Source organism: Aythya marila (assembly GCF_965140915.1).
Source record: "Aythya marila genome assembly, chromosome: 8".
Lineage (NCBI taxonomy): Eukaryota > Metazoa > Chordata > Aves > Anseriformes > Anatidae > Aythya > Aythya marila.
Window position 1 is genome coordinate 21,444,848 of NC_139049.1, and position 22,471 is coordinate 21,467,318.

General features: G+C 47.6%; 2 protein-coding genes across 8 annotated transcripts in view; one reads left to right on the plus strand and one right to left on the minus strand.

The window, feature by feature from the left end:
- Positions 1-2,314: 2,314 nt before the first annotated feature.
- MED8 (mediator complex subunit 8) lies at positions 2,315-11,070 on the minus strand. Its single transcript, XM_082765681.1, has 7 exons — positions 11,033-11,070; positions 8,872-8,990; positions 7,691-7,835; positions 7,076-7,216; positions 6,599-6,680; positions 5,338-5,586; positions 2,315-2,799 (listed from the first exon to the last, which is right to left on the minus strand). Exons 1-7 carry the CDS (start codon positions 11,036-11,038, stop codon positions 2,735-2,737), a joined length of 807 nt encoding a protein of 268 aa, XP_082621807.1. The 5' UTR covers positions 11,039-11,070; the 3' UTR covers positions 2,315-2,734.
- Positions 11,071-11,123: 53 nt separating this feature from the next.
- SZT2 (SZT2 subunit of KICSTOR complex) overlaps positions 11,124-22,471 on the plus strand; it is a gene marked incomplete at its 5' end in the record, with an annotated part of 55,681 nt that continues 44,333 nt past the window's right edge. For all 7 annotated transcript variants that reach the window (XM_082765674.1, XM_082765678.1, XM_082765675.1 and 4 more), the window contains 9 exons: positions 11,124-11,153; positions 11,266-11,391; positions 11,499-11,672; positions 12,012-12,182; positions 14,055-14,186; positions 16,238-16,397; positions 16,902-17,008; positions 17,194-17,404; positions 18,570-18,740. In XM_082765674.1, the coding sequence (XP_082621800.1) occupies positions 11,124-11,153; positions 11,266-11,391; positions 11,499-11,672; positions 12,012-12,182; positions 14,055-14,186; positions 16,238-16,397; positions 16,902-17,008; positions 17,194-17,404; positions 18,570-18,740 (1,282 nt within the window). The remainder of the gene's footprint in view (positions 11,154-11,265; positions 11,392-11,498; positions 11,673-12,011; positions 12,183-14,054; positions 14,187-16,237; positions 16,398-16,901; positions 17,009-17,193; positions 17,405-18,569; positions 18,741-22,471) is intronic.

Consider the following 22,471-nt stretch of genomic DNA (forward strand, 5'->3'; position numbering starts at 1 on the left):
CGTGCAGCACGTCCCTGTGCTGGCGGGGAGAACAGCCGGTCCCGAGCATCTGCTGGGGCTGCTGCTGCAGCAGGGCTCAGGGCTTGGCCCTGGCCATGCAGGGCTGTGCTTTTATTCTGATACGGTGCACTGGGAATGGTGAAACCCCCCTGGACTGACAGGCCACAGGGACAGTCAGCGGACTGTGTACTTCCAGCATGGCTTTGTGGGTGAAAGGCCCATTCCTGTTCCCTGCGTCCACATCTGAGCACTGTCAGCGGCTGGGTGAAGGGTTAAAGTCTGCCTTTGAAATTCCCATTCCCACAGCTAGAATGGCGTGTCCTGGTCCCACGTCCCAGAGGACACGAATGCATAAAAATATTTGGATGAGAGCCAAATGCTGGAAACCAGAAAAAAAAAAAAAAAGCCTTAAAGCAAAAGGCTCTGGGACCTCCATCAGCTCAGTTTGTTGTAAAAAAAGGATCAGGAAGGCTCGAGTGTAACACCCTGACTCCTCTCCATGGGGCTAACAACTCAGGGGCTCACTCCCTGGCCAGGATCCAGCAACTTGAAGGGAATTAAAGCAATACAGCCTCAACTTAAGGTGCAATAAGTCAAGAAAATTAACCTTTGCGACAACCAACCAGCCGCTGCAGGGCTGTATCAGCTCAGGATCAACTGTTTTCCTAACAACGATTTACACAAGCGCTAATTCAGGGCAGGCTGTGTCATACAGGAAGTTACGCTGCCGAGCTTGCCGGCCTCCCCAGCTCTATAATCTACGGAAAAAAAAAAAAAAAAACCCTGCCTGTATTTCCCTTACTCCTGTCCAAGTGTGTGAAAGGTCTGGCCTGCCCCACTGGAGGCGTTTTTGGGAGAGCCAGGTTAGCGCGGGTGGCAGGCAGCCACGCTCTGCCCATGTCCCAGGCTGCCCCAGCCCCGAAATGTTTTAGCTTTATAAGGAAGCCAGGCTGGGGACAAAGCGAAGCAGCATCCCAGAGCTGGGGCTCTGCGTAGGACCACGAGCGCCACGCATCTGGCACAAGTTCCTCGGACATTTTTCCGCCTTCCTTCCCAGCCTAAGCAGGGGCGTGAGCTGGAGCAGGGAACAGCCGTCCCCGCGGTGCTCAGCCCCTCGCGGGGCACACGCAGCCCGTCCGTCAGCCAGCTCCCAGCGCTGCCCCAAGCCCTCACAGCGGGGCCAGCAGCACGGCCCTGCCCTCCCAGCAGCTCGCTGGGGGCAGAACGCAGCCCCATCAGCCCAGCCAGGAGGATGTTGCTGCAGACACGTAGCCGGGCTCGTCTGTAATGGAGCCGCTTTGCTTATCGCACAGGCTGCGCTGCCAGTTGAATTTTCTGCTTCCCAGCGCAGCGCTTTGCAAGCCATCTGCAGAACCTCAGTGATACAGGGCTACTTCTAAGCAGCGACAAAGAATACCTCGGCAAAGCACCTCTTTGAGGAACAGGTTTTAATTCATTAGTGTCCATAACTCCGGTGGACAATGCCCAAGCTCTGCACATCAAGATGGGTTGGCAGCTGCCCTGGTCACAGTTTTATGGAAGGTTTCATTTTGGGAGAACAGCCTCCACAAATAAGCTGGATCTGATTAGCTCAGAGGCAAGCAGTGCAGGAGCAGCTGCAGGCTGTATCTGCTGAGTGGAGATTTCCTCACCCTTAAGATTGCTGACAGATGCTATTGAGTAAAGCACAGCACCGGCTTTCACCACAAGTCAAAGGGGAAGTCCAGGCAAGAGCAGCAAGAGGCAAGATGGCTCTCTTCTGGATCGTTAGTATGTACCAACGTGCTCTGTAGGCATCTGTCCCCACCCTTAATTCACAGAGGAATCTTCCATTAAGCAGATTACATGTTACAGCTAAAGGGCCAAAATTAGAACAGGGATGGCTTCACAATGTCCGGTTCTGAACAGAAATGGTCAGGTCTCATGGCCTGGCTAATTCAGAACTTTATAGGAACGCAGAAGCAGGGAATTATCGAAGTGAAATCGGATCCAGATGGGATTTGCAGCAGCATCAGAGTGCAAAAGCTCTGTGCTTCTGTTCCTGAAATGCTGCCTTCTTGCTGTGGGTCCTGTAATAGTCGTTGCCGGTATTTTGCTTTCCGGGGAACAGTTGTAATGGGTTTACAAAGAACAAGAACAAGATGTTTACTACTTATGTTTGTACTCTGCTGATTCACTTTATAACAGCTCTTTACACACAAGCCTGCAGCTCCAGCACTCAGCCTCTAAAATTTATTGTTTATTTCAGATCAGAGCTGCTCTGTAGCCTCACCCAAAGGGAAATGAGACTACTTGCGACCCAAGAGATGGACGCCAATGTCTCACAGTGTGCAGAACAAGGTCTTTATTCAACAACACGGAGTACAATTAGGAGCATCTCAAATCAACAGACAGAAACAAGAAGCAGAATGATCCATGCTGCTCTTCACGTTCTGTATCAAGAAAGGGTAGGTGCATTTCAGGCCAGACCTGAAGAAAATGAGATTATTACTACAAAAAAAGCTGCTCTGGCTGAACAGAGTACTTGTCTCCAGGAGACATGGCTCCTAGCAGCTCCACACAAGCCACCCAGCACTAAATAAAACCCAGGGAAGGGTGTCATAACTCCCAGCTCTGTGGATATGGTGTATGGATGTGTGAAGGAACTCAGAAGTCCGAAAAGGAATCCATGTGTGGTAGCTGCAGCAGGAACAATGTTGGTAACTGCTGTTCCCTGGGTCTGGTTCGCGTTGGCTCATCTCTGATACGGATGCATTGAGGCAGATTTGATGTTTGTTTTTATGCCACTTGGCATCTTTCCTAGAAAAAGAAAACAAGCAGTGCAAAATCAGCTGTAAGAAAGAATATTTGCTTTCCTGTCCAAGCTTTTCCTTTTCCACCCCAGGCACCACATCAGGCTTATGAGCTACAGCATCGTTCAGCTTCTGACCTAATTCAATCACTCTCTCCTATAAATCAGCACTTTTCTCTGTTGAGAAATCTCCTTGACATCAAGTACCGCGTCTCCCTACCAACTCTGTCCTTGTTCCACCTTAAACAAGCTTTTCTCTTTGTCAGGAGGCTTCTACAGGAGTGTGGGGCTTGCTCAGTTTGACAGAAGTTGCTACCAACAGCCCTGACACAAGAAATCAAACTGATCTCCACTTCATTTCAGAGAGACAAATGCAACTGGCTGTATCCCCCTCCATGTAGCATTATTTGTAGTCAGGACATATATTTGCGTTATTAAACCCCTCTCAGGTCTCTTAATTTCTCTTAACCACAACCAACTCTTGGGCATTACTCTTTGCTGACACCAATCACACATGGGATCCTAGCAGCCCAGGATAACTGTACATGGGGTACACAGGGAGGAGAACATGACAGAATTCCAAAATATGAAAACTAGTATGGAGAAGGTAACCAAGGAATGATTATTCACTGTTTTTCACTACACGGCTAAAGAGGAATCATCGAATGAAATTATCGGGAAAAAGACTTAACCATAAAAAGGAAACTTTTATGCAATTCATGCAGTAATGCTGTGGGACATTTTGCCACCAGCCTTGCAGGAGTCAAAACTGTAGTTCAGAAAGGAACTGCAGAAACTGATGGTTCTTACACCCACTGGTCTGAAGCCAAACTCCAGCTTAAAATTTGCCTAAACAACAGCTGCTGGAGGTGCCTGTCAGGATACGCTTCATTCTTGTACTCTTTCAGGCTCCACTGTGGGCCGCTATCAGGACCAGGATAAGGGGATTGACCTTTGGCCAAACAGCACAGCTGCTCTTATCAAATCGGAACTCCCTGGTAACACGAGCTGGACAAGTGCTTGTTACCAGCACATGGAGCTCGGTGTGCAGATGCTGTATAAGAGGGGATGTCTTCCCATCATGGAGACAGTGTTTGTGGGTATGCAGCCAGAAATCACAGGAGGCTTCTTTGTTTCAAAATTACAGTGGAAATTACTTTCTAAGTCTTACATAAATACCCAATTAACTTAGGATTAATATCATTGCTCAAGTTCATTTCTAAACAACACGGTCATTATGCAGGCAAAGAAAAACACCAATTAGAATATCCAATATCCAAAATCTCCACTAATATGAACACAAGAATGACAATATAGGGTTAGGCCTGCAAGTCCCCCAAGCCAAACCCATTTCTGACAGAATCTAGCAGGGGACATTTATGGAAGAATACCAGAACAGGGCAAGCCTAGAGTGATACTTCCCTTGGCTTCCAATATTGTAGCTCTAAGACTTTGAGTCAGAGATGGTGTCTTCAGGATTATTAGCTACTGACTGATTTTTCATCCAGAAATTTACTTTTCCATTCCATATAAACTTTGTGTGTCCACCACACACTTGGGCAACGTGCTCTACAATGTGATTATCTAGCATTCAGAAAAGTGTCTCCCTTTTGTTGTGAACCTACAAGCTAGTATTCTCATTAGTGCACTTCCATTGATCCTTCTGTTTCATGGGAAATCATGAGTAATCATTCCCCATTTGTTTCCTCTATACAATTTGGGATTTTATAGGCTTTCATGTTTTCCTCCTCTTACTCCCAGCCTAACCTCAGTAGCTATTCCCAGGATGAACTATCAGAACTTTTCAGAACTGCACATAATATTGCAAATGTGGGTGCCCAATGGAATTATATAATGGCCTAACAATATTCTCTGTTTCCCTGTTCCTCTCCTAGTAATTCCTTACATTCAGTTTGCATTTTAGCCCCAGCTGAACAGCTACTTTATGTTTTTACAAAACTATTGTATCATGTATTAATTTCCCAAATGCAGGCAACTAAATTAGAGTCTAGGTACTGGGCATGTAAAGACAAATTGCTTTTGCTCATTGTGCTTCACTTTCTATTTAATACAAATGTAACCTACTATAATTAAGTGAAGTCACTTTGAATATGAAATCTTTCTGTGACTCTTTACAGACATCTTTTTTTTTTTTTTTACCTACCTTAAATAATTCATTACCATCAAACTTTTCTACTTTACTCCCTACCTCGAAATCTAGTTTAACAGCAAAACGCCCAGCATAGATCCTTACAAAACCACACTGTGATCTCCCTCCATACTAAAGCCTATGTTCACTAATTCTGTTATTAAACAGGTATTGCAGTGTGAGTTATGAAGCTGAATGACTGGGATCTACTTCAACCTCTGAGCCAATTTGAAGCAGGTATTATTCCACTGTTACAATCTGACTTAAATTATTAAGGCTAGAAAGGACCCTCTTACTCAGTTGTATTTAAAAGGTGGCTGGGGAAGGATCTCTGCACCTGCATTTATCTTTCTTGCTCCTAGCTTTTCAACCACTCTCAGATATGCAGCATATTTACCTGGCTGTCCTGCTTGTGCCATCTGCACTCCTGCCAGCATTGGCTGCTGCTGAGCTGGTGCACCTGACATTGGTACCTGCTGCATGCCTGAAGCCCCTGCAATGATGGCACCAGCTCCTGGTTGCCCTGACTGGACAGATCCCCCAGAGCCAGGGGGGCGCCGGTTTGACAATCCTTTCCCAAAGGCCACAGCTGCTACCAGGGCATTGGTATCTGCAGGGTTGAAAGTCTGCTTGTTCTGCCGTAATCCTGTAGAAAAGAGAAAAAAAATATATATATATATATTTATATATATATATATTTTTTTTTATTTTTTTTTTGATCATTCTGGCTGTCAAGTCCAAAAGCTAGCATAGCTTGTCCTGAATTTACTTTTCTGATAGTTTCCTGCACGTAATACAGATCAGCTTCTAACACGTTGTACGACAAGAGTTCTGGGAGGGCCAAAGAAGCTGCAAAGTCCAAGGACAGTGGTGTCCCAAGAGCTTCTCCACTGAGAGCTGGGTGCATGCTGCTCAAGAAAGGGAGTCAGAAGAAGCCAACTCCACTATTTTCCATACTGAATCCTATGGCAGGTAACAAGCATTAGGTTCTAAATAATCAATGGCAACATCCCTGTTGCAAGGCTCAGCAGCAGCATGGTGTCTGTAAGTGTCCTATGACGTTCTTAAATCCTGTTTTCTACAGATGTATTTATTTAGACTGTGACAGTGAGTCTCATACTGCCTGCAGTGACCCTTTCCTATTGAGAGCTCTGAGCTATCTGCTTAAAAAATTTTGGATTCAGCAACAGAGGACTAATCATGCATATCTCTGTGACAGTGCTATCGTTTCTCTCAGTGTGTGAAGGGAGAAGTGATGTAGCAGTGAGTCGCAGGCCATTATTAAGCAAAAGGGCTGCCCTCTGCAGCCTCCACTCATATATACCCACATCATCAATTTTATAATTGCTTACATACACTTCTGTATGTATCCAACACTCCAAGAAAAAAAAATTGTAGTTCTGGGGAGACACTAAGGTATGCTTCTACAACTGCCCCTCCTTTCCATTTCACAGAACTTCCTCCTCCTTTCCATGCACCCACAGGACTCCTTCCCAATGAGGGGACTCCAGGACAGCCAGCCTTGCATGTTCCTGAATGTTTTTGTCTGTGCTAACCTGCATTTCCCATGTTTTAGGCTCTCTGCTTAACCTACTTTGCCACCATCTCTCAAGCTTGTTGCTTGGGTCCTGCACCCCACTCCCACCTCAATGACATACCTCCACTTTCAGATTCCCGCTCCTCCTTGCTGATTTTCTCCAGCAGATTTGAGCACATTTTATTCAGACTTTGGATCTGTTTCTGCAAAATGGAAACCAACAGTAACTGCCAGGGTATCTCCACCACAGTACAAGTCAGCAAGGTAAATTAACAGTCTGTGTAACCAAACAAATCTTTTGTTAGCAAAGCTAAAGAGTCCAATTCCAATGCATGCAGGAGGGCACTACAGGGGTGAGATAGCCTTCGTGTTTCTGTGGTGTGATGGTACCTCTTGTGAGCAGGTAGTGGGCTGGACACCCTTGTTTTGTGAGACTGAAGGAACCCAAACCTCAGCTAAGGTCATCTGGAGAAATCTCAGGCAGAAAAGGGCATAGTAAAAAAGATAACTGTCAGATAGAAGAGTGAAGGGAACAGAGTTAAATGGCATTTGTGCCCCAGGGCTAAGAGGCAGAATTATCAAGCTCTTTTTCACCTACCTGTGCCACATCGGGGCTAATTCGAGCTGCATCTGTGATCAGTTGCTTTTCCTGCTCCTCCACCTCGGGGTCAGGCTTTGTTCGAAGATGGTCAGGCACTACCTCATGGCTGAACACGGGCACGCGCCCCTCCGTCTGCCGCTGCAATAGTCGGACAAGCCACGCTCAGGGCCTCCTCCTCCAGCCACGCGCTCAGAGAGCTCAAGACCAGGGCACAGGCCATGGAACAAGGCTGCTCGCATGCTGTAGGGAAACCCTGACTGGGGAGCACGAGGAACTTTCAACCTTTTGTCTAGGAATTTGTACTGTGTCTGGTCAGATCAGAAGATGGCAAGGAGGCCTTCCAGCTACAAACTAAGACACCATCTCCTTTGTCCCTGACTTTATGAAAATACAGTATTTATGAAGAGCACATCCTGTAAAGTATATCCAGAGCAAGCTTTGGAAGGTGAAAGCCCCTGAGCAAAGCAGCTCCAAGGCAGAACTACTCATCACCTTTTATTTCTTTACACCCAGAGTTGAGGAATGCCAAGCGCAAGAATAGCAAACTGAAGTGGGTCCATAAGCACATCGTAACACTCCAATGAGTCCAACACTCGTTGGGAAGTTTCTTACCATGATCTCCTCATCGCGGTCTGGAGACAGCACTAAGGGGATGATAACCTGGTTTCGCAACAGTGGGGTCTTCTCATGCTTCAGCACTTTATTTAAAGTGTTCAGCTGTCCAGAGAGCAATGCGAAGCTGTCCAGAACGGAAGGCCTGGGAAAGCAAATAAAGAAGACAGAGCACACAAACAGATGGCTTTTATCTGTTCCTCACTCAAACGTCTGGAAAGTGAGGAAATAACATTATTCCTCCAATCAGTCTACTCTGGACATTAAGGAGTAAAACCTAGGGCTGAGTGTGCAGGTGTGGACAAATCCCTGCGCACAAAGCTGCAAACAGCCCAGGGACATCACAAGTACCACTGGAAGTGGCAGTTGTTTGGGATTTCCGTACCATACACAGAAGCAATGCTTTTCTTATCACTAACTCTCCCAGTAAAATTCTAAAGCAAGGTCTGAGACACAGTTTAGCTCCTAAGCAATACAGCCAGGAGAGACAGTATTTATAGCTTGGCTATCCAGACTAGGGGATAATGAAGCAAAATAACTGATAATCTTGTCAAGGAGGTCCCCCTCAGCTTGTTTTCTCTGGGGAATTCATCACCTCTCTTTCCTTCTGCAACATTAATGCTAACTGCCTGTGACGCTTTGCTTCAGTGGCAGCTACTGCATAAGATGCTGCACAGGTTATTAATCTGCAGATATATCATCCTTATGGTCCATCAGGACAAGAATGCCACCTTGAAAGCCTCTCAAAATGTCTGGCAAAACATGCTGAAGCAGCAAAACACAAGCATAAGAACTCAATTTATTTTGGAGCCAGAGAAAGCCAAAAAGGTCAAGAAATGCAGAAAGAATGATTGCTCATTTCACAGCATATGTGGGTCTTAAAAGATATTTTATCCAAGGAGTTTCCATTCACTGCAGATGCAAGCATCTACGCTAGCTCCCTTAAGTGCCTAGCTCCCAGGGTGTTGGCATGACCATTACTGCATAGTGTGGAACAAACGGTTTTCAATTGTTTTTTGGTTCAGACATTTAGTGGCTCCTCCAGCAGAAATGTGAAAAGCAAATTTAAGTCTACTGACAACAGGCTTGTGGTTTTTGATTATACTTTGTGGTCCTTTGAGCAGAGCCTGGAAGAGTTTCAGCAGGAATCAGGAGTGCCCCGTCTCCATGAGATGCCTTACCACGTGAGCCGGTCGTACTCATTCTCCAGCTTGTAGATAAAGCTGACCAGTGAGTTCTTCAGGTCAGCCACCTGGCTGATGAGCGCCTCCAGGGTCAGCTCCAGCTGCTTCTCTTCTCTCTAAAAAAAAGGCAGGAAAGACAGGGATGAGGACAAAGCTTAACACCTCTCCAAGGACCACTCCGATCCACACACGCGCATCCATAGTCCAATCTCTCCCACAGAGAGACTCCTTTGCAGGGGAAGGAAATAGAGACCCTGCAGAAAACAATACTGTATTTTCACATGGAACATGTCTCCTTGGGAAAAAAACTTAGGCAGGAGACACATACCTGTGCCAATCCCTGGCTAGCTGTCCTTTTTAAGATCTAGATGAGAATAGAGAAGACATTATCTCTTACATCTGCTTTTTTACCACATCAGGCAAAGTCATCAATGTTGGCTCACGCCACCTTTGTGAGCTATTTATGCTAACCCAGCTCAAAGCAGATTAGGATTCTCTGAACCCTTGCTGACAGCAGACGTGGGCACAGTGATGTGTTCACAGCCATTTGCAAAATGAGTATCAATCAGGTCTGTGGCCTAAAGATTCCAGTTTCTACCCTTAACCTCACTTTTTACTTTCTTCCTGTCCTAGTGCCACTACCAGCTGCTAAAAACCAGGGAATTCCTATTTGACTTTTCCCTTCCCAGCTATGGGAAGCACTGAGGTGACAGACCGTATGTAGCTGGACACATGCAAAGATCACCTCCTGCCTTTACCTCTGGACTACACTGCTTAAATCACCTTTTCTCTGGGTGAGGGGGTGTCTGGTGATCTGTTGCCACAGGCAGCACGTCATACCTTTGACTCTTGCAAAAACCTTCTAAAATCTTATCTATTCTTACTTATTCATAAAACAGAATTGCACAAAATGTAATTAAAGTCCCAGCCCTAATGAACTGCTAATTTAAGTCAGGCACTGTACAATAATCCATGAAGAGGGTGGGACAAAGCAATCAAATAATAGAAAGGGAATGCCGATTGGGAAAGCAGATGGGGTGACTCAGGCCGCTTGCATGCTTGCTGTTGGGTTAGTCGTTGTACTGTTTAAACAAACTCAACTAGCACGAGCTTCACGGGAGAGACTATCAAGTATTTTGCATGTACACGAGAAAGCTACTCTACTTAATTTATAGTCTAGCTAGACTGCAAAGGCTTTATGTTTATTTAAAAACTGCTGATCAGACTTCACTTAGCTATCTCAGAAGAAACGGCTGAGTCCATTTTGTTAAAATCCACTCCCTGTCCACGGAGTGTCTTCACAGAGCAGGCTGGGGGCTGTTACACCTCAGGAGCGCAGCACAACTCCCCTCCGTCCTGTGCTGGGGCAGTCAGCTCCTGGCTGCACTGAAGCCATGAGTCTGCACCTTCTCGTGTGCACTGTGTTTGTGCAAGGTTAACCACCGGCAGCGCTACGAGTTCTCCCATGTGCCTGGTGACAGGATGAGAGGGAATGGGCTAAACTTGCACCAGGGGTGTTTTAGGTTGGATATTAGGAAGAATTTCTTTACTGAGAGGGTTGTGAGGCATTGGAACAGGCTGCCCAGGGAAGTGGTGGAGTCACCATCCCTGGAGGTCTTTAAAAGACGTTTAGATGTAGAGCTTAGGGATATGGTTTAGTGGAGGACTGGATAGTGCTAGGCCAGAGGCTGGACTGGGTGATCTTGGAGCCCTCTTCCACCCTGGATGGGTCTGTGTCCCTGCGACCACCCGTGCTTCTCCCGGCAGCTCTCCGCAGGGTGAGTTAAACCCACCACACGCAGCCCTGCGGCACCCCTGGGACCCCGGCCCCTCGCTTTGCAGGCTGTCTCCAAAGCCGCTGGGAGCTGGATGTGCCGGGCCGCGGGCACCTCGCCACCGCCGTGCCGCCGCCCCGGGGCTGTGGAGGCGCTGCGGGGGCAAACGGGGCGGGTGGGGGGGGACGCACCGCGCCTGGAAACAAAGGGGAAACAACCGCGACCGCTGCTGATACAGCGCAGCGGGCCGGGCCTCGACGGACTGCGAACGGCGGCGGGGCTTGGGGCTACGGCTTGGGGCTACGGCTCGGCGTCCCGACACGTCCCGTCCCGCCCCGGCCCGTCCCTCTCCCACCCGGCCCGGCCCGGCCCCGGCCCCTCACCTGCATGGCGGCGCGGGCCGGTTGCTAGGGGAGCGCCGCGCTTCCGGGTCATGGCGGAAGGCGGCGGGGCCGGGCAGGGGGGCGGGCGGACATGGCGGCCGCCGAGAGGGCCGAGGGCGAGGTGAGGGGGGTGGCGGGCGGAGGGGGACGAGGGGCGAAGGGGGCCGGGCCGAGCTGAGCCGAGCCGAGCCGAGCCGAGCCGAGCCGAGCGGCTGCCGTGGTTGTCCCCGCAGGTGGAGGAGGCCGGGCACGTGTTCCTGCTGATGAAGAAGGATTACCGCATCTCCCGCAACGTGCGGCTCGCGTGGGTGCTCAGCCGGCTGCACCAGGTCATCTGGGCGCTGCCCGAGCCCGAGCTGGTGAGCGGGGACGGGTCTGGGGGTGTCCCCTGGGGTGCTGTCCCCTGGGGTGTCCCCTGGGTGCAGGGAAGCCCCGGCCCCGTCTCAGCGCCGTGCCCCCGCCGCAGGTGCAGTCGGAGAACGAGCTGGAGGTGCTGAGCATCCTGCCCCACGGCTGGCAGCCCGACGAGCCCGTCCAGCCCCGGCCCTACCTCCTCGTGCCCTCCACGCGCGTCACCTTCCTGGCCCGCCAGTACCGCTTCGTGATCGAGCTGGACCTGAGCCCCTCCACGGGCATCGTGGTGAGCGCAGGGGCTGGGCTGTCGGGGTGGTACATCCGAAAAGGAGAAGCAGCCTCCCTGCTGAGCAGGCTTACACCTCTCTGTGTTAAGCCTCTGCTTCTGCAGGGCTCTTGCCTTATGCCCTAGGAGTGAGGCATGGGATGCTCTTAGCGAGGCAGCCATATGGAAGCTCCCATTTCTCTGCTGAATGCCATGTGCATACCCTTGGCTTACAGGAAGCTGTTGTTTTGATGCAGCTGCTGCTGCAGAAGGAAGTTTGTTGCTGGCTCCATGTGGTGGTGCAAAGAGATGGAAAGTCCTGGAAGATGCAAAAGCTGCCTCATTTCTCTGTTTCCATAGGACGACTCAACGGGGGAGATCATTTTTGATGAAGTGTTCCACGCTCTTTCCCGATGCTTGGTGGGATTGTTGAGACCCTTCCGCATCCCTGGCTCAGACATCATTTATCGGCCAGAGATCTTCGTCACCATCCAGGCGTACTCCTCCATCATCGGCCTCCAGTCCCACCAGGTAAAACTTGGCCTCACCCTTGGCGCATCTCGGTGTGCGAGCAGCTTGCAGCACTGCTTTCCTGTGAACCCAGAGGAAAGAGGGGACATCTGTTAGCCAGGCCCTGTTAACTAGGATGTTGTAGCCTTGATTCACGTGTAGCCTGGGGCGATGACGGAGTGTAGGTGAGCAACTTCTCTTTTCTGGGAGGAAGCTGAGTCTCTTTTGGGGGAGCAGGGCCCTTCTGAGAAGGCTCCTGCAGGCAGCGTTCTCTGAGTTAAGGCATAGCGCATCTTGCCTTCATGCTTACTGCATGATTGTTGTTTTTTTTTAAATCTCTGTTGATTAATTCTTTTTGATATGATAATTAGTTTGAAGTATGATAATTAGTTTGAAGTATTCAGGAAGAGGTGGTGTGCCTAAAAGCTTGACTGCCTGCTCCAGCTGTGTAGCAGTACTTTATTCAATGATAATTTTCTCTTCTGGCAAACCTTGCTCTCTGTTTGCATTGGTATGAATGCATTTCTCCTTGGTGGAGAGAGCAGCCAGCCCCAGTAATCTCACACTTACTTGAGCCAGGGCAGGTCTGTTTAGTAAACTGAAGTCTGGTTTACAGTGTCTGTAGGGGTTTTTGAAGTTTATCCTCCCTGTGTTGCTTCCTTCCACCTCCCAGTATTTTCACATTTCTGATGGTGTGTTTCATTCCTCTGCTAAAACCAGGGAAAGTGGGTGGCAACAGGATGAGCCTGTAAGTCTCTTCTTGCTTCCTCCCTCTCTCTCCCCTGGCTCACCTCTACTGAAGCCTTCTGGGCAGTCTGCAGGCTTTAATGGTTTGTATGTTGCTTGAAGAGCATTTGCTTGAAGGGCTCTTGCTTTAGTCATAGGTACTACCAAAATAAGCGTAGCAAGAGTTTTCCAATTTGCTAGCGATGTTTCTGTGTGTTGTCTGGTCCAGCTCTCTTCCAGGTGTCATCATGCTTTGGCTCAGTATCACCTCTATTTACACTAAATTGAGCACAGAAGTGGCTATGGTTTTCTTCTCTGGATGTCTCTAAAGACCCGTTTCTTGTATGAGACCGGTGGCTGTAATCTGTGGGCACAAGTGGAGAAGCTGCGTGTGCCTTTTGTGGTGGAAAAGGCATGTAGGCGTATCACTCATCCAAGAAAACTCATCTATATTGTAGTTGTTTACTTTTCCCAAGTTTTATGAGGTGTTGAGGGAATGTGGATCACGTGCAATGTCCCAGCTGTCTGTTGAGTTCTTTGTGTACACATTGTGTCCTCTTCACCTGCTTGTTCTGCAATACCTAATTTTGGCAGGGGTTTGCCTGTACAAAGTCGCTGTAAATACAAGCGTTGTTCCTGTCAACTTAGGGAGTTTCTTTGGTGGCAAGCTCCCTCTGTTATGTCTCACAGCCTCTTCTGTAATGTCTGATTTAACTTTTTTCCCCCATTATTTCAATTTACTGTTCTTTTATCCAGCCACTTACTGGAAGATAATTGGATCAGTCAGTAGCTGGGTTAGATTGGAGTGAACAGGTCTTCCTTAGAAATGGCGGGCCAAAGTTAATGCCTTCTAACAAGGATCTCACGTTAATTTTTCCTGCCTACTGCTTATCTTAGAAGAAGGCAAAAGTAGAAATTTCTTGCCCGAAAGGGAGACTTCCCAGAGACAGATGTGAGCATCTGCTGCGGAGTGCATTGCAGTTGCCACAAAACACCACTGCACACAGGCAGCTGGCCGCAGGCAGGACAAGAGGCCTGTGCTGTACCTCTCTTTTGTCAGGGACGTGCCTGAACTGTGCTGCACTGAACTGTGTTCCCATGTACCATTGTGGGAGCTGGCTCTATAAAACCTGAACTTGGTGACTGACGTGTGTGTCCTCGGGCCAGGTACTGTTCCAGGGCTGCCAGCTGGATGAGACAAAGCGAGAAGCCTTCCTGCACCAGGTTTACACGCAGCTGTGTGCCTTTGAGAACAAGGTGGCAGAGATGCTCCAACAGCAGTATGAACCCAAACCGCAGGTGAGGAGGGCAGGGGTGGTTGGGGTTTCTTGCTCGCTGGAGGTCTGCTCTGTGAGGTGAGGAGCAGTGGTGTAGGTCTGGAGAAGGAGCAGCTCAGGAGTTTGGAGGAAAACTTTTTGGAATCCAGCAATAAGAAGTGAACACTGAATAAAGCAGAACCAGTAAGTTTTTAGGAGAAGGACTGATGAAAGCAGTTACCTTCCTCAAGATTATTGTAATAAAGGGCCTGACTAAAGTACAGTAAAGCAGCTTGACTCCTTTGACATTGTGGGACAGACAGTAGGATGTGCTTTCTCTCTGAAGAAAATGGTGGGAGAGGTGATTACTTCCCTATCATTAGTCTATAAATAGCTGTGAGTATGCCCTTGGCCCTTATTACAATCTTGAATGAAAATACTTCCTTGTCACCACAAAAACTGACCATGAAACTGAATATGCAGCTGGTGCAGTTCCTGATACTCCTTGAAATCTGAAGCAGATGCTCTTTAGTAGCTAAGGATACAGGTGTCAGCCAGTTAATGACAGAACTTTAAACTACAGCTGAGGAGGAAGGTAAAAGTGTGACTTTGTAGGAATTTGGGGTGTCTATGAATTTCTCACTGAGAGGGTGCATTGGGGTGCTGCCATGCTGCTCTGCAGTTGGAATCTTATCTGTGAGGACTCTACTCACAGTCAAAGGCATTTTTGGCCTGGTTGAGGTTATTTAGTCCTTACTTAGTGTTAGTTTTTAGTGTTTGAGCTCAAGGCAGGAAAAAAAAAAGGTCCCAGTCAGATGAGCAAAAGGCTATTCCTGACCCCTCGCATTTATCTATCGGAAGTGCATAAAATCTCACATTCTAGCTGAAATTTGTCTCTGAATACAAAGACTGTCAGTACTGGAATAGGAAGGGGCTTGCAGGAAGTAAACAGTTTTCTGGCATGACCAGCTGGTGTTTTGCAGTGCTTTGTATGCATTCCTCCTTGCTGCTGTATTTCTCTCATAACAAACTACCCTGTAACTAATGCCATGCAAATCCAAGAGAGAGACGCACTTGCAGGCCAGAGGAACTGGCGAGTTCTGCCACAGGCTGTGGGGTGGAGGTGGGAGGCCCCAGGGGAAAGGCAGGAACTGAAACTTTTTTTTTTTTTTTTAACTTTTGAAGTTGCATTAGCTGTATCGCTGTCAACAAGAGTCTGAACTGAAGGCATCTAGCAAACCAAAGTGATGGATAGTCAGGTTTTTTGCTCACAGCAGCAGGCTGCTCCCATTTGTGCAGAACAAAAGTTCAGTTTGTTCTAACTTTTGTTTTCCAAGCTCCAGTCATCCCTGTAGCTGTATAGGGGGGGGTCTCACCCATTCTCTGTGTTAGCAGTAAAAATGAAGCAATAGTTTATTACAGGGTTGCCCTGTCAGAGCCTTCTGGAGATGAGGGGACTATGAACACAATAAGTTCCTCACAACTATAATTATACAAATTTTAGCCTTTGCCTGGGGAATACTTTTGATAGAAAATGCAGGAGAAGCCTACTTGCATTTGCTTATATCAGCACTGCATAACTAGTGCTGGTTGAACAGATAAATGTGAAGGCACTAGACTTTGTCCTTACAAGGCTCCTTATACACTCTGCTGCTGTGCTTCGTAGGTGAGATGCAGCTGTTTGAGTGTCTTCTGCCTTTCTGGGTTTTACGTGAGGAATTGCTGAGTGGCTGCAGCTTCTACTAGATGACAAGGAAAAAAATAAAGGTATTCAGCATCTCTAATTGAGAGCTGTTTTGCTCCACAAAGGAGCTTGGGTGACCCCAAAGTGTCTCATCTTTCCCATAGTGTCAGAAATCAACTTATAATAAAGTTCTGAGCATGTTGTCCCCTTCTTCCACCCCCAGGCAGCCTTTCCCAGCTGTTTTAAGGGTCCCAATTAACTAGGACTTCAAGAGCACTTGGAAATTTAAGCTAAAAGTGGAGTCTGCCAAAGCACAACAGGGCTGTGGTACCATGGGGCTGCTAGGCTGAAGGCTGTTTGGGAGAGTGGGATGTTTGTTTGTTTGTTTATTTCCTTTTTTCCTCTCCCAGGTGGATTTATCACCTCTGAGCCAAGAGGGCCCTGGCGATGTGCAGGAGCCATCAGGGAGGAAGCCCAGCGTGTCTGTTGTCACTGCTGACGTTGGCCTGGTCAGCATGGTCCGGCAGGGAATACTGGCACTGCAGCTGCTGCCCTCCAACTCCAGCGCAGGTTGGCTTCGTTCTCTGGCTTTCAGGGTGCCCGGCTGTTTGCAGAGGGCTGCATTCCTCTTGCTGTAGGCTGAGATGAATTTTGTAAGGGCTGGTGCGTGGACACTTCGGTTAGGGATGAAATTCCAAAGGCAGCTTTTGTTCTGCGCTCTGTGGGCTAATTGTGGTGGTGGAGTGGAGAGGTAAACAACATTGTCACACACCAGGTGTCAGCATTGGAGAGTTTGTGAGGTAGCATAGCTGTGATTGTTGCTTGGAATAACACAGGGTGTGCGGAGCTGTGCCCAGGCTGAGTGCTTCACTGTGCCTTGTTGGGAAGTTTGCCAGCTCTAGAATGCCTTGGAAGCTGTTGGTGTCAGTCGCAAGATTTTGTTGTGTTTTTTTTTTGTGTGTTCCAAGACATCCCAAGGTTTTACGTTTTACCTTTGCCCTGCCTAAATTCTATACCAGGAGAGTGGTAGCTGCTTGAGGTGGAAGATGTGCTAAGATAATGCCTTCTTTACAGGTATAATAATAATTACGGATGGTGTGACCAGCGTCCCCGATGTGGCTGTGTGTGAGACTTTACTCAACCAGCTCCGCAGCGGCACTGTGGCCTGCTCCTTTGTCCAGGTATGTCTGCTGTTAGCAGGGACTGTGGGGGCTGCTTCCTGCCAGACGGAGGAAGGTGAGTTGCTGCTGGTAGTGTTCACCCTCCAGAGGGGAAGAGGGGACCTTGCTGCCTGTCTGAGCTCTTCACTGGTCCTCCCATGTCCAGTGCTGTGCTTGCTCAGGTCTCTTCTTTATCCCTCCATTAGGTGGGCGGTGTCTACTCATACGATTGCAGCTTTGGCCATGTTCCCAATGTGGAGCTGATGAAATTCATCGCCATGGCCACTTTTGGTGCTTACCTCTCCACGTGCCCTGAGCTGGATCCCCTGAGCCTGGATCTGAACGTGTATCACAAGGCATTTCTGCTGTACTCCTTCCTGCGTACCGGAGAGTCCCTGAATCCAGAATACTACTGTGGTGAGGAGCATGCATGTCTTCCTTCCAGCAGAAGAGTGTCTTCTGCTTGGAGTGTCTTCAGGCTTGGTTATGCTGATGTTCCCCCTTGTCCTCTATGGGCCCTTGTGAGTATTACGGAGGTGAAGGAAAGGAAGCAGTCTGTGTGGCTTGGCAGGAATGCTGCCTTCCCACGTGGGCAGTTCGTGCCTGTGTGAGACAGAGGGCCCCGAGGGTGCTCACTGTCTTGGACTCCACAGAGCTCCGTGCCTCCTGTAGGCTCTGGGCACTACGTGGCCATGCAGCCTAATCTGTCACTGCCCTCCTGGTTCCAGGAATTGGGTGGTTTGGGGAAAACTAATGCCGAATTTTGTGCCATTCCCCTTCCTTTGGACTTCACTCAGGAAACTGCCATTAGGCCTTACATGTTGGAACTTGGAGGGGGTGAGAAGTTCTCTTCCAAGCCTTCCTCCACACTGGCTAGCTCACAGATGGGGACGTCTTGGAAAGCTTGTCCTCATCAGGCTTGCAGATGGTGGTTTGGATAGAAAGATTAAACTCCTGAGAACCACCCCAAATGCCTCTCTTGGTTGTTCTTATGCCGTGTATGTTAGCAGCTGGGAGTATGCCAAGAGATTAGTTACCAATAAAGCACGAGACACCCGTTAGTGCCCGGCTATAGTGCTGCTGCCATCTGTGCTTTCTGCAGCTTGCCAGCAGAAACCACACAGCGAAAAGTTTGAGGAGAGCTGGCCTGGGACTGGGGGGTGTTGGATCTGAAAAGGATCAGGTGTCAGTGGTTTAAACTTAAAGCTCCCACAGCCTGATACCTTTCAGAAAGTACTTGGGAATTTGAGGCTTTCCAGGGAAAGGGGTAAAGCCCAAAAGCTTCCTGTGTGATTATTATAACAGCAGTGCATTTCCTGCTTGTCTAGGCTAAACATGTACATGCCTTGTCACAAAGGCTGTCGCATAGGAAGCAGGGCCTGACACCCCACCCCACGCCAGCAGACCTGTTTGCTGTGTTGCAGAACCAGGAGTAGGTGTAAGTGGTGCCTGAAGGATGTACTGTTCTCTGGGCCACTGGGTGTTCCAGGCAGCTCCTGTAAAGTACCTGGGGAAGGCTGCTGCTGTAGGAAGAGGAGCAGGGGATCTGCTCCCTCGTAAACCCCATCTCTGTTGTTCGCAGTGTCACAGCACCGACTGTTCAATGAGCACCTGGTGTCTGCCAGCAGCAACCCTGCTCTAGCTATGAGGAGGAAGAAGCACACGGAGAAGGAGGTGCACGCCGACCTCGTGAGCATTGTCTCAGTCCGGCTGCGCGAGGGCTACAGCATCCGGGAGGTCAACATCACAAAAGGTGACAGCTCTGTAATGGGCCTGGAGGCTTGCAGAGGGCTCCGTACCGACTGTGCACAGCACAGTGTGGGCTCTGCCATCTTAGCAGAGTGCTGGTACAGGGGGAGAGGAACCTTTTTCCCCAAACCGTGACAAAGTTTTTCTGTAACAATTGTGGGGCATAGATTGTTACACACAGATTGCTCAGGATGTTTGCACAGTTGCGTACTTGCTTATTTTATGTGTGTGTGGAGGGACAGACAAACTGACCTTTTTTATCTTAGTAATGAGTCCTCACGACTGCAAGAAAACTAGTGACCTAACTTGTGTTGGAGAGTTTTCTGTGCTTTCCTCTCCATTTCTTTCATTGCACTCCGAAATATTAACACGAAGTTGAGCCCTTCAATACAAAAGATTCAAAGCCTCCTAACTACAGCATTCCAAATAAAGAAACTGGGAGAACCAAAGAGATGGTTTGGTGAAAATGTCCCATCAGTCAGAACTGTGACCAATGCTAGAAAAACACAAAAGTGTTCAGTGGTCCTATTCTGTCTGACTTGCTGGAAGTTGTTACGGCACCTTGAGAAGTAGCCACTGACAAGGGGACTGTGAATGATTTGAGTATCCCAAGGAGTGCCCATAAGCCCTACTGAACTTTCCATCTCCAGCTGCGACTGGTGGCTAGAGCCTCAACTGAAGGGGAGATGAGAAAAATGTAAATGCAAGTTATCAATTGCAAGCAAGGCAACAAATTACTTTTGACTTCTTCAGGGTTTCTGCTGGTCATTGTAGAATAAAACTTGTTTACACAGTGTAAACATGTACGACACCTAGTGATCCGGTGTCTTCACTATCCTCTTTGGGATATTAGCACACAGAATACATTTTGTATGAGAGAATCAAGTCTGTGATATGATTTGAAAATAATTCCAAACATGCCATGTGATGGCACATTCTTCTGCCTTAAGACCATATAAGTTGGTTTCATGCTGTGCTTGGAAGATTGTCCCAGAGCTGCCTTGCTCTTTCTGTAGCTTCCTTTCTAAACTTACTCAGACCAAATTAGACTTGTGTGACTTTATTATCCTTAATTAAGTTTATCCTCCTCTGGCATAGCACACACTTATTTAGGAAGAATGCCTTTCTCCATTTAACCTTCCTTTCTGCAGGTTAGGCAAGCCAATGTTTCGGTCTCCTTCTGCAAGGACAGGCTTTCTGTTCTGTTTATTTTTCTTAACAGTTTTTTTTTTTTTCCAATTCGTTTTCAGTTTGGTTTCATATTTCTTGAAGCAGTTGATAAGAGTGTTGTAAATGTGGTTTTATTGGTGCCTTGCTTAGTAATGCTCGTACTTCTGAAGTTAAATACCCCATCTGGAATCACATGAGCTTTCCCCATGATTGTATTATATTGGTAGCTCAGAAATGCCTGCATCTTTTCTGTACCTGTGCTTCCAGCTGCTGAGTCTTACGGTTTTGTTTGCTTTTTAATAGTCCCTAAATGTGCTGTTCTTCACATCACAGTAGACTTAAATTAATCTCTTGTTTCAGTCTCAGTGGTCAGTTCACTCTTCCTGTGTGATGACTGGGAGTTGTTCTTCTGGCCTGCTGCTTTTTACAAACAGAATGAATCTGAAACCAGCTGGGGGGGGGGGAGAAAGGTGTTGGCCTTGCTTTGTTTTGGTGTTGGTTTGTTTGAGGTTTGTTTATTTTTTGTTTTCTGAGCAGTGTGTTTTGTTGTTTGTTTTTTTTTTGAATGTTACTAACAGTTAGATTACATAGGGTAATTCCTAAAGATGGTCTTCAAGGAACACCCAAACTTTCTTGTTTTGGGAGTTTTCTATTTAAACTAAGAATCCCTGGAGGTTTCCCACTGAGAAGCTCCGTTTCTCCTTACAGTGTCCCCAGGTTGCTTTCACTAATCCGTAGGTGTGGCCTGAGATGCTTCTGTTAAATCCAGACAGATTAGGTCCATTGCGCTCTCCTTGTCTATGAATGCCTACGAAACATCCCAACAAGTCAATTCCTGCCCAGGCTGTGCTCAGTACTACGTCTTTTGTCTTTTTGTGCACCCGCTCACAGCTTACTGCTGAGAGCCTTTCTTAGATCTGCCAACAGTGGTGCAGTGCTCTTGGTGATAGTGAAGCCCCAAATGCTGGAAGAGGCAGCGGGCGTGAATCATTCCGAAAGCAGTCAGACAAATCCATGCTGTACCTTTTTGCACGAGGGTGGAGCTACAACCTCTAGCTCATGATATTGTAAGGCAGCAAATTCCTGGGCTCTGGAAGAATGTGTCAGAAAGATCACCGCATGCTTAGCGTGCTCCGTGTGCTTTTCTCTAGGTATCTTCCTGCCTTCCTTCAGCTGTTGGACATCGAGTTGGTCGTTGGTTCTTACGAGAGCAGAAGAGTGGCTGCACTGGGTTGGTGTTGCCTTTGGTGATGAGTAGCTAAGGGCAGGGAGGAGTAAGGATAGGGTGAATGTAGATACTCCCGTTCTCGTTTCCTTTGTTTTCCCTTTGAGCACCCTCAATCTGTCTGCAGCTCAGGGCCAAAAATACTTCCTGTGTATTTCCATTAGATCTTTTTAGAAAGAATTTGAAAACGAAATGTCTGAACTATCAAAAATACAGCATGTATTTCTATGCCAGCCTTCAGAATAGTAGCAGATAATGTTACTTAGCCTTTGGAAAGGCTAAATGCCCCGGGGAATTGCTGGCTCTGATCAGAAAAAATTGTTGAACTAACATCTTAAAGTAGAATTTATAAACGATCAAGACATTTAGACATCCAGCATTGCCTCTGCAAAGTAAAAGCATGCTTGGCTAATCAGGGCTCTCTGGGCCATTCTGTAGAGAAATGTCTAACAAAGAACAGTTAATTAACCTGGATTGCCAAAAGCTTTTGCCAAAGCTTGCCAACTAGAGGCTGTTAAAGAGCCAACCTGGCTGTGAAGCAAGAGGAAAGAGTGCAGCTGTGGACTTTGACACTGTCGCTTTTCTGCTTTACTTTGCCAAAGGCAGAGTAGAATAAATAGCTAGCTTTGTGCTCGGAGGTGCCCGAGAGGTTGGTTGTGGTGTTTATAAGTGCTCTGGTTACCCTCATGATTTAATTCCAGATACTTAGGTGTTTAGAAGGCTACTATAGTTAGTTGGGAATACAGAAGTGCTTGTGAAAGGGGAAGAACTGGGAAGTATGGAAGAGAGAGAAGCTTGGCCTGAGAAGGTGTGACAGAGCTCAGCTCCTCTCCTGTTTCTTTCTGGGACAGTGTCAGAGGACTGCTGTCTGTAAAAATAAAAATAAAAAATAAAAAATAAAAAAACACTGTTTTGTGTTGCTGAGCACTGGGGAGAGAAGGAAAGCTTGGAGGACTTCATTTTTTTTAAACTTCATATTCTGTGAAGCCAGTCCAGCACCAAAAATGGCTGGGCATAGTCTGGTCAGTGAGAATAGCAGTTCTCAGTGTTTTCTTTTTTAAAAAAATCTCTGTTTTTCTAAAAAACATAAACCAGAGCTGGACTCGTGAAAGAAATCAAAGAAGTAAACACCTTTATTAGCTACAAAGTCAGGAAACAGAAATGGATTGCTGAGCAGTAAGAACAGGCTGAAGATCCATCTAGGTATGACTTCAAACTAAGTAAATGTTTCTTGCCTGTGATTTTAGTTTTGCTTGTGTTGGATAGTAAGAGCAAAGCCAGGATGACTAATGGAAACAGTTGGAAGTTTCCTACAGTGTAAAGAGGAAATATTTTCATTA